This window comes from Clinocottus analis, unplaced genomic scaffold (genome assembly GCF_023055335.1).
Source record: "Clinocottus analis isolate CAN_PGR_092001 unplaced genomic scaffold, fCliAna1.0.p SCAF_13, whole genome shotgun sequence".
In the NCBI taxonomy this organism is placed as follows: Eukaryota; Metazoa; Chordata; class Actinopteri; order Perciformes; family Cottidae; genus Clinocottus; species Clinocottus analis.
Window position 1 is genome coordinate 471,230 of NW_027175854.1, and position 12,213 is coordinate 483,442.

General features: G+C 47.2%; 1 protein-coding gene across 2 annotated transcripts; it reads left to right on the forward strand.

The window, feature by feature from the left end:
- The first annotated feature begins 1,690 nt into the window (after positions 1-1,690).
- On the forward strand, positions 1,691-11,963 carry alpk2 (alpha-kinase 2). Of its 2 annotated transcripts, XM_068574915.1 has the most exons (12): positions 1,691-1,756; positions 3,370-3,810; positions 3,905-5,283; positions 6,496-8,026; positions 8,137-8,284; positions 8,930-9,057; positions 9,159-9,200; positions 9,775-10,073; positions 10,904-10,992; positions 11,137-11,354; positions 11,454-11,502; positions 11,588-11,963. In XM_068574915.1, the coding sequence occupies exons 3-12, from the start codon at positions 4,006-4,008 to the stop codon at positions 11,784-11,786; spliced, it is 3,981 nt and encodes a 1,326-aa protein (XP_068431016.1). In that variant the 5' UTR covers positions 1,691-1,756; positions 3,370-3,810; positions 3,905-4,005; the 3' UTR covers positions 11,787-11,963. The 2 variants fall into 2 exon arrangements, with proteins under 2 accessions (XP_068431016.1, XP_068431015.1); XM_068574914.1 differs by having other exon boundaries at positions 3,370-5,283.
- The last annotated feature ends 250 nt before the right edge of the window (positions 11,964-12,213 follow it).

Here is a 12,213-nt window from a genome sequence, read left to right on the forward strand (position 1 = left end):
CAGCGTCCTCCACCCAGCGTCCTCCACCCGGGTCCTGGCAGGGAGTTCATGGAAGGAGGCCGGACGCCAGGCCGACGCCGCCTGTGCAACAACACGGGGTAAAAATACACCTCGGTAAGCCGACACTCCTCTCACCGCGAGGACGAGAGGTCCGAACCCGACATGCTCAAGATGGTGTCACATGTCTGCGACTGTTCACATTATCAACCACACGGTTCTGGATAAGGAAAAACATGAGTATGCTAATAGTTCAACAACCACGGAGCGTGGCAGAGATGCCCAGCGCAAACTGCAGGAAGTGGTTTTTGTTTATTTGTTTGTTCAATTAATCTTTGTACTGATTTGTTGCCCAAAAGTCTGCCGTCTTAACGCATCAGCTGTTTCTTGAAGATAAAGTGTTTATTCTGAGAGGCACACACAGGCTTTTATCTTTTAATAGCTGCATCATATCAGCTGCTCGGTGACTCAATTAATGTAATAGTCCTTCAGGTGATGTCACACATGGTGAGAAAAGCTTCATTTTAATGGTTTAATCACAATGTTTTCCTGTATTTAGTCTTTATTTTAATTTGTTTTCAACTTACTGAGACAGAAATCCCAGTAGGACCAAATTAATACACATTATTTTGTATTATATTACAAGCCGTTGTTCACACCGTGGTGAGTTTAAAGCTTATAAAAATGGCCGCTCTAGATTGTAAAAAGGTTTGAAAAGTAATTATTGATACGAGAGTCCAGACACCTGCAGAGCCTGATAATAATTTGCGTCCTTAAATGTGAGAAAAGTAGATTATCTGTTTGTTTGGTTAGCTTAGCTTAGCTTAGCATAAAGGCTGACTAAATAACCACGTTTATCAGACTGTTGCAGACAATTAGGATAATTGTTTCATGCCTTTAAATACAAACAACAGATTATGATTTTCCAATAAATTAGAATCATTGGACCATCGAATGATTAAAAACTGAGCTGCCATCGATGTCATGAGGGTTTGTTTGTGTCCACTAGGAGATGAGTCGTTTGGATAAATGTTTTAATCACCGTCAGACCGCTGTGAGATAATTGACGACTAATAATTTTACATAAAAGCCAAGAAAAGTCTGTCCTCATTAGGTTGTTTTGGCCACTCACAACAGCACATTGTTGCGTTGCCAAAGCAGCGAGAGGCGCTTTGATGTTGCCAAAAATATATTGTTGTCGCAGGTTTTTCCCATGAAGCAACTTTGTTTATTTCCCATTTATTTGCTTCTTCGCACCTATTGTGTGTAAATGGAGACAAACTCCGTCTGCTGAAGGTTTCTCACACAAATTATAATACACAAACTTGTCTATGAGGTGATATATTCAGGAAATTAGTAGTGAGAGTGTTCTGAAAAATACACCTTTTAGAATAAAATGTTGTATTTGGCGCTTGTTTCTATTTCATTTCTCTCTTCTGGCTTGAGATCAACAGGATCTACTTCAAGCTTAAAGTCTCTCATTACTTATCTCACCTTCTGTAATTAAATTTCAATAACACCCACAAGTTTTTTCGTCTGCAAACGAACACACGCCCGCACTAAAAGCCGCCAGTAAATATAGATATTGAGGGTAAACGTGTAAGATTGGCTCATGTCCTCAATATCAAGTAACTGACTTTGTGCTTGTGGGGGGACAACAGTTAAAAATAGACTCATACCCCGAGACGCCCGGCTCTCGCCTGAGCTCGCTCAGTCCTCCATCACGGGTCGATATTCTCAACCGCAGAGCTATGAGAGGGTACGTACCGCACGCATGGCTGGACACCCAACTGCTCCATTGTTGCCTGCAGGACTGATTCCTCACGTGTGATTCAGCTGCGAGGTAACACACCTGTTAGACGTTCGCCTGGTGGTTTCCTTTAGGGGGAAAACGTAAATGTCAGTTGCACTGCGTCGTCTCACACACTGCTGACAGGTTGACACACACACACACACACACACACTCCTGCGCTGGATGACACACACGATGCACTTTAAGCGTCAGGATTAATCCCAAAGTGTGTTTGATATTCGTTCACTTCTCTGCTCACTTGTAGCCGCCAGCGTGACGTTTCGAGGCAGCACGTGTTATTATCATTATCATTATGATTATTATGATTATTATCGCTCACGTACAGAAGCTTTTAAAGAAGCGGCGGGCTCTTGCGGGTGTTGTGTGACTTGAAATGGATCTATTTTGGCACACGCATTCAAGATGAAATCAAATTACACGTTCCTGCTCTCAGTCACGCAGGTGCCGACAGCTTTATTGTTTTATTTATGTTGCTGGAGATCAAGTCTTATCTAATCCACTAAGTAACCACACCACAACAACATTGATTTCTAATTGAACTAAGCCTTTCATGTTCTTCTAAAAGTGGGTTACAACTCAGATGTGTGGGACTATTCATATGCTGGATATCATTTAATCTCAGTATGGAGTCAAACAGATTGCACTGACTTAAGGAAAGCAATCTTTCACATTAGGATTGCATCTGTTTGAATGTGTTTTTCAGCCTGAAATGTGTGAATTCTATTAATATTCAAGGTGTTTGTCAATAGACTTTCTAAAGTTAGGCTCTGTACAGCACGGTCAACATCTCAGGCTTGAGTTCTGGTGTCCTTCACTGCAGAAGGAATGTCACAAATGCAGGTCATGGGTGAAGATGTGCTGGTATTTTTCCAGTGTCTGTGCCACTAGCTTTCCTCCTGCAATCTTGTATATCAGGGTGCATGTTTTGAAGGTTCCCCCTTCAACACGTCTCCATGTCAGGTTGCCAGTAACGAGCAACAGCTTATACAGTCACCTTAAGTGTCCAAATGAACGCAAATTTAATCGAAAAAAATAACAAACGAAAAATCATTTAAGATGGAAATTCCTCCAATTTGACTTCAAAATGTATTTTACCTAATGATGAAGTATATACCACATAAACATCCACAGCCTGTGGCTTTCATACATATATGATATTCATTACATCTGAATGTGTGTATCAATGTCGCAAATTGTCTTGATAATCTTAAACTAGAAGGACCTAAAATGCAGAATAACGTGCTGTTTATTCCATTTGCACAACCCATACGTCAGTGTCTGTCATTACATACTGATAGTGAAGACAACGTATAATTTACTTGTGCAAGAAAATAGAGATTGTAGTTCTTTATCAGCTTTAAAGTGACAACAGGGTTCCTGTTGATAAGGTTTGTCAAGTGTCCTTTAAAAGCTTCCAAAATAGATGCAGCAAGTCTCCTGCAACTAAGATAAACAGCTAGAAGGAGATACTGAGCCTTCACATACCTGAGCTCAGGGAGGTGTATAAACACAAGAGCTTCAGGTCAGAGATCATTTAACTCTCTGACTTCACTTTGCAGGGACTGAATCTGAGGATCGAAGGATATCGCCGGTCCGAGGGGAGGAAATGACATCAGAGAAGCAGACTCAAACAACCTGTGCGCATGCACTTAATGCAATTTGTCCCCAAAACCTGGCCCGCGTCTTTCTGCTGACAGCACCACTAGAAGTCCTGAAAGGATCTCTGACTCTTTTGCACGATGAACAAACAGCCGCCACCAGCGCTCACGGACACACTGGGGATTAAGACTTTCCCTCTTTTGAAAAACATGCCGTCTGCACCCGAGACGGGAGCAGCGTCCGATCTCTCGCACCGCAAAGACAAATCCACTGAGCCTCCGTCCAATGTTTCCAAAAGCCTCGCTCAGGAGAGACGCACCGAACCAGACAGCTCGTCATCCTCCAGCTGTAACATGTCAGATCGTGCATCACGGCCTGCTCCAGAAAGTGATGATTTCAGGGTTTGTAGCACTTTTGGCTCATCAGATCCTGTATTACCTCGTTTACCTCACTTCTCCCATGACCTTGTTTCCACTCTATCTGAATCTTTTTCAGAGTTTCAGGTGAAACGAGAACCAGCGCTCTGCTTTTCTCTCCTACAAGGAGATAGTACACCTCAGTCTCTCGGGCCCGTGTCATCTCCGTCAGAGGGTTCGATGGAGCCGTCTGTCAGGGAGCTTCTCTCCGGCTCTGACCACGGTCCAGACGCTCGTCTATTGAGGTCGTTTTCACACGAGTCGGATAGTTTGGAGAGCGATACCGCCGTAGCCCCTGTGTCAGACCTCTACATCTATGAAAGCGAGACGCAGGACTTCCTCCTGAGCTCCCACGTAGAGCCTCATGATTTCCAATGTCCGCCAGGTGGGACGGGGGCAGAAAACCCGGCCTGCGATCCCCATTTCCCGATGTGCGATTCGGACAACGCGGTGACGCGACGTCATCGCAGCTCCAGTGAGTCAGACGTGGGCAGACATGCGAGGCCACCTGTCCCGGATGCCTGCGGGGCCGGCTCGGCGTCGGTAAATGACGGGAGGCGAGGGAATGCAGAGGCCGTTGACCTGACCCCCCGAGCACGGCGGAGCAACAGCCCTACCGAGCTGTGGCTGGACGCCTGCCAGTATCTGGCGGGTGAGGATACGGAAGACTGGAAGGTTTTGGACAAGACGAGATATCCTGTGACGCAAGCGGGGCTCGCCAGTCAATTGTCTTTCCCCCCGGGAGACGCACGGGTGTCCGGTTGCAACCATGACGGTGGCGACGGGATTGGCTGGTCCAGCGATGACACCAGAGGTTGGGGGCCACCGGTGGAGAGGTGGTCATCGGTGGACAGCTGGGCGAGCGCACTCTCAGACTGGACCGGGATTATCGCGGCTCCACCGGCGGATTTCACGGCCGCCTTCACAGAGATCGGGGCCGAGATAGACGCTCTGACACAGGCACTCGCCGAGGTAAAGACTCATTTAGGGACAGAGGCGCCCGCGGAGGGGAAGGGTCAAGAGCCAGCAGTGCCGGTACAACCGCAGCCACCCATGGGGGTCCAGGATTGGCCTTTAGAGGCGCAAAACCTCCCGGAGAGCTCCATCCTCTCCGAGCAGAGCTCCGTGGGACTCGAAGCTTCAGGAGCTGAGCTCCCAGACAGAGAGGGAACCCGGTTGTGTGAAGAAAAGGAGGCTGAAGTAATCCGGAGCGACCGGGCGGATCGCCCCGCGTACCAGCACTCGTCCATGGGATCGTCCGGTGAGGCGGTGGCCTCTCCTGGAGGACACGGCGCAGGTGCGATCCCCGCATTCACCCATCTGAACCCTTCTCACTTTGAGGACTTTGTGGAGTCAGACCTTTTCATCAGCGGTGAAGGAGATCAAATCATTCTGAAGATAACGGAGGACACAGATTTGGAGGGACAAAACACACCTGGAGATCTGACGATTGAGATGGTAAGCTGGCTTCCCTTCATGTCTCTATAGGTATAATAACAAGGGGGTATGTTTGAGGTATGTTTGACGTGAGCCTCTCCACACACTCAAACACACACCGCGTTCACTGGAGTATGTGGCAGGCGGACAGATCGCGCGGTGGAAAGATTCACCCTTTGTGCTCGGAGAGAGAAACACAAGCAATCACCTTCACATCAGTCGAGCGTGCCGACAGATAAATCCAGTCATGCGCTTTGGAAGCACGGCCAGAACGCTAAGAGGCATTCCCGCTGCTGCCCTTGTGAGTGTTGTCATACCTGCAGTACTGATGAAAGTCAGCAGGTACTTAGTAGTTCTGGGAGAGAAATCCAAAGTACGAGACCCACGAGTGTTGCTTTGGATCGGAGCCACGAGGACTCTCATGCAGTCTTGATTCTGCATTAGTGGATAAGTCCTTTGGCTCCCATCTCAAAAGACTGACAGCTGTGTGCGATGAAGGAAATGCGAGTGCATGAGAGGAAAACTTCAGATGGACAGAAATGGCATCTAATAATAGCGGGCAGTTCAATGATAATAGCATGCATCCGTGGCGTGTCGGGGGGAGAGGTGAGAGGACGGCACAGCTGAGGAATGAAACACGACCCTCCATCTCTCTCTCTCTCTCTCTCTCTCTCTCTCTCTCTCTCTCTCTCTCTCTCTCTCTCTCTCTCTCTCTCTCTCTCTCTCTCTCTCTCTCTCTCTCTCTCTCTCTCTCTCTCTCTCTCGCTTCGCGTACACAGCCTTTAACACACCCATTCCCACCGCATCTCCTTTAGAAACACAGGGTCGGGACGCCGACAGGTCCGTTGGTCTCGGCGACTGCTTTTGATTGGCTGAGGTGCGCAGGGCATAGCTGAAGCTCCTGGTCTATAACAGCCACCGTTAGGCTTCAGTTGCGTGCAGGACGAATGGACTTTGGGAGTGGAAATAGAAGCATGGTGTTTCATAACCGCCTGCTTTGTTGTTCTATAGAAAGGTACGTGTTGAACCAATCTGAATGGTATGTTTTTGTAACGTTGATCTGCATGATCGTCCTTTCAAATAATTAGCTTGTTAATGCTATTGACGCCAGCACTTTAACATGCTATCGTGCTATCAGTCATATACTTGAGCGTCTGGGGCTTGTTTTGTATATCTCAGCAATATCAAGCGAGCTCACATCTTCATTGTCATTTGTCCATTTTCCTTTTGCAGCCCTTTGGAGGTGAAGTGTGTGAAGTGACAGATGGACACGGTGTCTCCACGCTGCGCTCGCTAACGGAGCAGGAAGTCAAAAGGAGCTCATGGCCGGCTGAGGTCAACCGCGAAGGCGCCGCACGTCCGACGGAGCTTCATCCACACGACACGCTCGCTCTGACGAACTCACACGTGCCAGGTGTGCGCAAACAACCCGGCTCGCACGTCAATGTCCGCGCGCACGTGTCGTCTGACACTCGACCGGACCTTGACGGAGCGGGTCGGGTGGAGCCACAGCGGGGGGGTGCTGAGTTTATTATGCCCTTAGCCCCTCTGGGTCATTCAGCCCTGAGCGCCCTCGACTGCCGGACGAACAGGAGATCGGAAGGAGATCGAACGTCCGCCAAAAGGTCTCTGACTGACGGCAGTGAGGCCGCTGGTGATCACATGCAAACCACAAGCGCTCCCTGGCCGACCGTAGAGGGAGTTACTGACGTCAAATCCTTGGAAGGCGAGGAATTGATTCATAAAAAGGGAAATAGAAGAAAGTCCGCTGTGAAGTCTTCCCCAGAGGGACTGAACTTGATCAGAAAAACAACCATCGAAGAGATTCATGACCTCAGCAGAGACCTTTCCAACTTGGCTGATTTCCCTGCCGAGCGTTTCATCGTGTCCGAGAGGAACCGCGTTGCGTTCATCACGTTAGATATAAATGACCCGTTTGTCTCCAGGGCTCCGAAATCTCTCGCCGAAGGCAAACAATCTGAGCTGAATCTGAAAACAGCCGAGAAGATGCCGCACAAAACACACAAATCCACCTCGGAGAGCAAAGCGCGCTCTAAAAAGGACAAAACATCCGGTCATTATCACGGTGTACAAGCCTGTAAGAAGCAGGAGAGTTTCTCTCATCATGTCTCAGCCCAGCAGGTCTGCAAACAGCCAGAAGCTCATCCTCTTGTTGCGGAGAATCACACCAGCGAGAACACTCAAGGCGGGCTTCAGGACAAGGAGGACAAATTGGCGACCGAGGCTGTCGTTGCGACCGAAAAGCCTCCGAGCAAATCCCACGGCAAGAAGAAAAAGAAACACGCTCCCAATGCAACGGGGGTGAAAAGCGCAGCGGAGCCGCTGGCGGACGTGGAGAACGCAGCGAGAACAAAGACCGCGAAAGGAAGGATCGACATGTTCGAGGCCAAGCTGGGCGCCAAAGCCGGGAAAGCTCAAAAGGACGGCGATCAGTCGGATGAGAGAAAGTCGCAGAAGCCCGAGGGCAAAGCGAAAGCTTCCCAGGGAGAACAGCCGCCGCGTCACGCTGAGCAGAAGGACCAGCAAGCTAAAAAGATCCCCGGTCCTCTGAACGACGACATCATCAAAAGACGACGGCTGTCAGAGGACAAGTTCGGGAAGACCGTCGGTGTGTTGGAGTCTAAACTGTCAAAGCCAGACGTTTCTATCCAGACGAAGGGAGAGGAGCCCAAAGTCGATAGCGTGGCGACGCGCAAGAAGGCGTACAGCGAAGTGGTCAAAGTGAAGACCCCACCAAAGGAAGGTACTTCATATGCATTACACCTTTCATCAACGACGGGTTATAAGCGCATGTTCTTCTCCTGCATGATGGCAACGCCGCGTAACTAACTGAAGCGTGCGACCGTGTCGCAGAGCCCAAAGTGCTGCAGCCCATCCAGACGGCCTTGCTGAGCGGCGATCCCCAGAGTCTCTGCCTGTGGTGTCAGTTTGCAGCCGTCTCGTCCCAACACACCGTCACCTGGAGCAGAGACGGCCCGGTGCTGTCCGAGAGCAAGAGGAGGTATTTAGTTTCATTTTACAGGATCGTACGAACGTCTTTACATCCTTACAGCTTAGCTTCACACCGCGACCTGACAACCAGCCCTCTAGACGTCTAGTTTAACGATCATTCATCCGTTACGCTAGCTATTTTTAGCTAAATAGTTCAACTGTTAAACCTTCACGTTGAGCTAATTATTTAAACTACATTAACTACTTTTAGCTAGATCAATTGATTATCTACTACTTTATTGTCAAAGGGCGGCAGGTGGCAAAAAATAAAACTTACAAATACAAAAAACAAACCAGAGATACTGAAACTCTGGAAGCGACGAATCAGACAGAGACGACGGACTGACAGCCAATCAGAGGAAAGTGAAACAGGTGATTGGACGCAGGTGGAAATAATCAGGACGGGGAAGACAATCACGAAGGCGGGAAAACCCACAAAGACAGGAAGTAAAACCAAACATGACACACGTGAAACCCCGAAGCCAGAAGAGAAACCCTCGAGTAGCTTATCACACAAAAACAAAAACATGAGGAAGATATTTTTAAAAAATGCATGAGGGCATGTTACAATGATCCGATACCCTTTAGTGACTCTTTAGTGACTCTTTAGTGACTCTTTTGTGACTCTTTTGTGACTCTGTTCCTCTCTCTGAAGTGCAGGGGACGGCAGCAGAGCGTCGCTGACCATCTGCAACGCGTCCCACAAAGACCTGGGCAAGTACCAGTGTCAGCTCACCAGCTTACATGGATCCATTACTCTGGACTACCTGCTCACATATGAAGGTATTTATATCATTTAATTATCTGCAACGTGTTGTTTTATGGTTTAAAAAATGTGACAAATTAAAATAAAAATGCATTTGTTGTTTTTGACCGTTTTGCAGCTCTCAGTGAGATCGTTATCCCTCCTCCACAAACAACCAGATGTAAGTGTTGATCTACTTTTATTACTTTAAGTTAAGATAAGATAATCCTTCATTAGTCCCTCAGTGGGGAAATTACAGGATTACAGCAGCCTGGCTCACACTGATAGATCAAGAAATATAAACAGTAGAACAGTAATAAAACAAAATTACAAAATTAAACAGTAAGAAGAATATTAAATATACAGATGAAATACAAAATAAAATAAGTAAAATGTGTATAAAGTGTTGCACAATAAGTACAATGTGTATAAAATGTTGCACAATAAGTAAAATGTGTATAAAGTGTTGCACAATAAGTACAATGTGTATAAAATGTTGCACAATAAGTAAAATGTGTATAAAGTGTTGCACAATAAGTACAATGTGTATAAAATGTTGCACAATAAGTACAATGTGTATAAAATGTTGCACAATAAGTAAAATGTGTATAAAGTGTTGCACAATAAGTACAATGTGTATAAAATGTTGCACAATAAGTACAATGTGTATAAAATGTTGCACAATAAGTAAAATGTGTATAAAGTGTTGCACAATACCTTTAATGACAGGTCACGTTTGTACTCTTCATCTCCAGCAGCCCCTGTGGAAGGAGGAAGTGAGGAAGAGGACGTCCTCTGCTCCCAGCTGGTTTTCCAGGAGGACTTCCTGTCCAACCAACACTTTGGAGAGAACCAAGCCGCCAGCATCGTCACGGAGAAGCTCCACTTCGGGGAGGGGATGCACCGCCGGGCTTTCAGGACTCGCATGCAGACGGGTCGGACATCGCTCGTCCTGCCCGGACACTCCTGCGTGCTCAAAGTCCACACGTCCATCAGCAACGGCTCCATGGACGCCGAGCAGCTCATTCAGAAGAACTTCAGCTTGGCTGTGGAGGTGAGAGCAGCGCAGGACTCTGCAGCCGTCCTTCACAGCTCAAAGTAGGAGGACGTGGACGCACAGCTCGTCGCTCATGAGCCGCACTTCTCCCTGCACACGATGAGGCCGACGCAATGAAATAACTCGTATATAACAACCAATTCCAGGTCCTCATTTAAATGATGATTGTTCTCAACTGATTTTAGTTAAATAAAGGTAAAATAAACCCTTTTTTTTTCAATAATAAGAGATTTGGTGACGACAACATTACAACTTTTGTCTGAAAATACCTCATAACAGGTTAGAGGTTAGTGTTTATGCATCCAAACCAAAGATAGAAAAGAAATAGCTTTTTAATATTTGATTACAATTGTTGAACAGATATTACATCAAAATACATGTATCACTCAAAAATGATATTTGTTGGTGTTAATGAAAACCAAGTGCAGTATACAGTATATTAAATAGTCAAAGCCTGGATGTCATTTCTTGTGTGCAGACGTCTCCTCACACAGGAAGTGTTTTGCAGACATCTTCTCACACAGGAAGTGTTTTGTAGACGTCTCCTCGCACAGGAAGTGTTTTGCAGACATCTTCTCACACAGGAAGTGTTTTGTAGACGTCTCCTCACACAGGAAGTGTTTTGCAGACATCTTCTCACACAGGAAGTGTTTTGCAGACATCTCCTCACACAGGAAGTGTTTTGCAGACGTCTCCTCACACAGGAAGTGTTTTGTAGACGTCTCCTCACACAGGAAGTGTTTTGTAGACGTCTCCTCACACAGGAAGTGTTTTGTAGACGTCTCCTCACACAGGAAGTGTTTTGTAACGACGCTCTTGCTCTGCAGGAGTGCCACGTCCAGAACACGGCCCGAGAGTACATCAAGGAGTACAGCGCTGCAGCGCAGTGTGTGGACGCCTTCGGACAGATCCCAGAGTGAGTGAACACACACGACGGGTTGTCAACAACAGCACTCTCGTGCATTCACATACTTCATAGTACTTTAAAGTACTTTGTAGTACTTCAGAATCATGTGAGACACTCAACGCTCGCGGCCTTGTCGTTTGGCTCGTCCACCAGGATCATCCCCATCTACCTGGTTCACCGTCCGTCCAACGACATCCCGTACGCCACGCTGGAGGAGGAGCTGATCGGAGACTTCGTCAAGTACTCGGTGAAGGACGGCAAGGAGATCAACCTGAAGAGACAAGACTCGGAGGCGGGACAGAAGTGCTGTGCTTTCCAGCACTGGGTCTACCACAAGACCGAGGGCAACCTGCTGGTGACGGACATGCAAGGCAAGAGGAGGGGGAATATATATATATTGATAATGTGCAAGAGAAACAAGTCGTATCTGTGGATTCTTGTGCTGAATCTCTGTTTTCTTGTGTCCTCAGGAGTGGGAATGAGGCTGACTGATGTGGGAATAGCCACCTGCAAGAAGGGGTGAGTTTTTATTTGACAAAAACCAGAAATGCAAATTGATTGATACATGCAAACTGATGCATTCATATTTTATTTATTGTTTCAGATACAAGGGATTCAAAGGAAACTGTGCCACCTCCTTCATCGAGCAGTTCAAAGCGCTGCACCAGTGCAACATGTACTGTGAGATCCTGCAGCTCAAGTCCATGCAGCCCAAACCTAAAAAGCCCGCTCCCAAACCCAAAGCCCAGCCCTCTGCTGCCAAGAAGAAAACATTTGGGCCGACGGTGAAGGGAAAGTCATAATGAGGGAGGAAGCTTGGACTTTTATTTTATTATTTAGGGTTTAAGGTGATTTGCTTCACTCACGTCGAACGTTGTCATGCAGAGTTCGACCCGTCAAAGAGGAACAAAAAGGTGTTCATTGTTCTGAGCAGCAGGAGGACGAAGAGGAAGGAGAGGAAGGAGAGGACAGAGGAGGGGACAGAGGAGAGGACAGAGGAGAGGACACAGAGGACACAGAGGACACAGAGGACACAGAGGAGAGGACACAGAGGAGAAGTTGGGCGTGTTCGACTCTGCAGAAAGCGATCGGTTTCATTTCATGTTGAACATTTGAGCGATTTATTTTATTTCTGTATATGAGTGTATTCATCATCGAGGGGGGCGACTTTATTTTATGATCTTTTGGAAAACTGTGACACTTGAAAGCGATGATGATGATGATGATGAT

Bases quoted from the DNA above. Each gene is read 5' to 3' on its own strand.
- alpk2 (XM_068574914.1), top strand. From the start codon at position 3,550: ATGAACAAACAGCCGCCACCAGCGCTCACGGACACACTGGGGATTAAG. The intron at 8,027-8,136 runs GTACTTCATATG...ACCGTGTCGCAG, and splicing joins GAAGACCCCACCAAAGGAAG to AGCCCAAAGTGCTGCAGCCC. The intron at 10,993-11,136 runs GTGAGTGAACAC...CTCGTCCACCAG, and splicing joins GCCTTCGGACAGATCCCAGA to GATCATCCCCATCTACCTGG.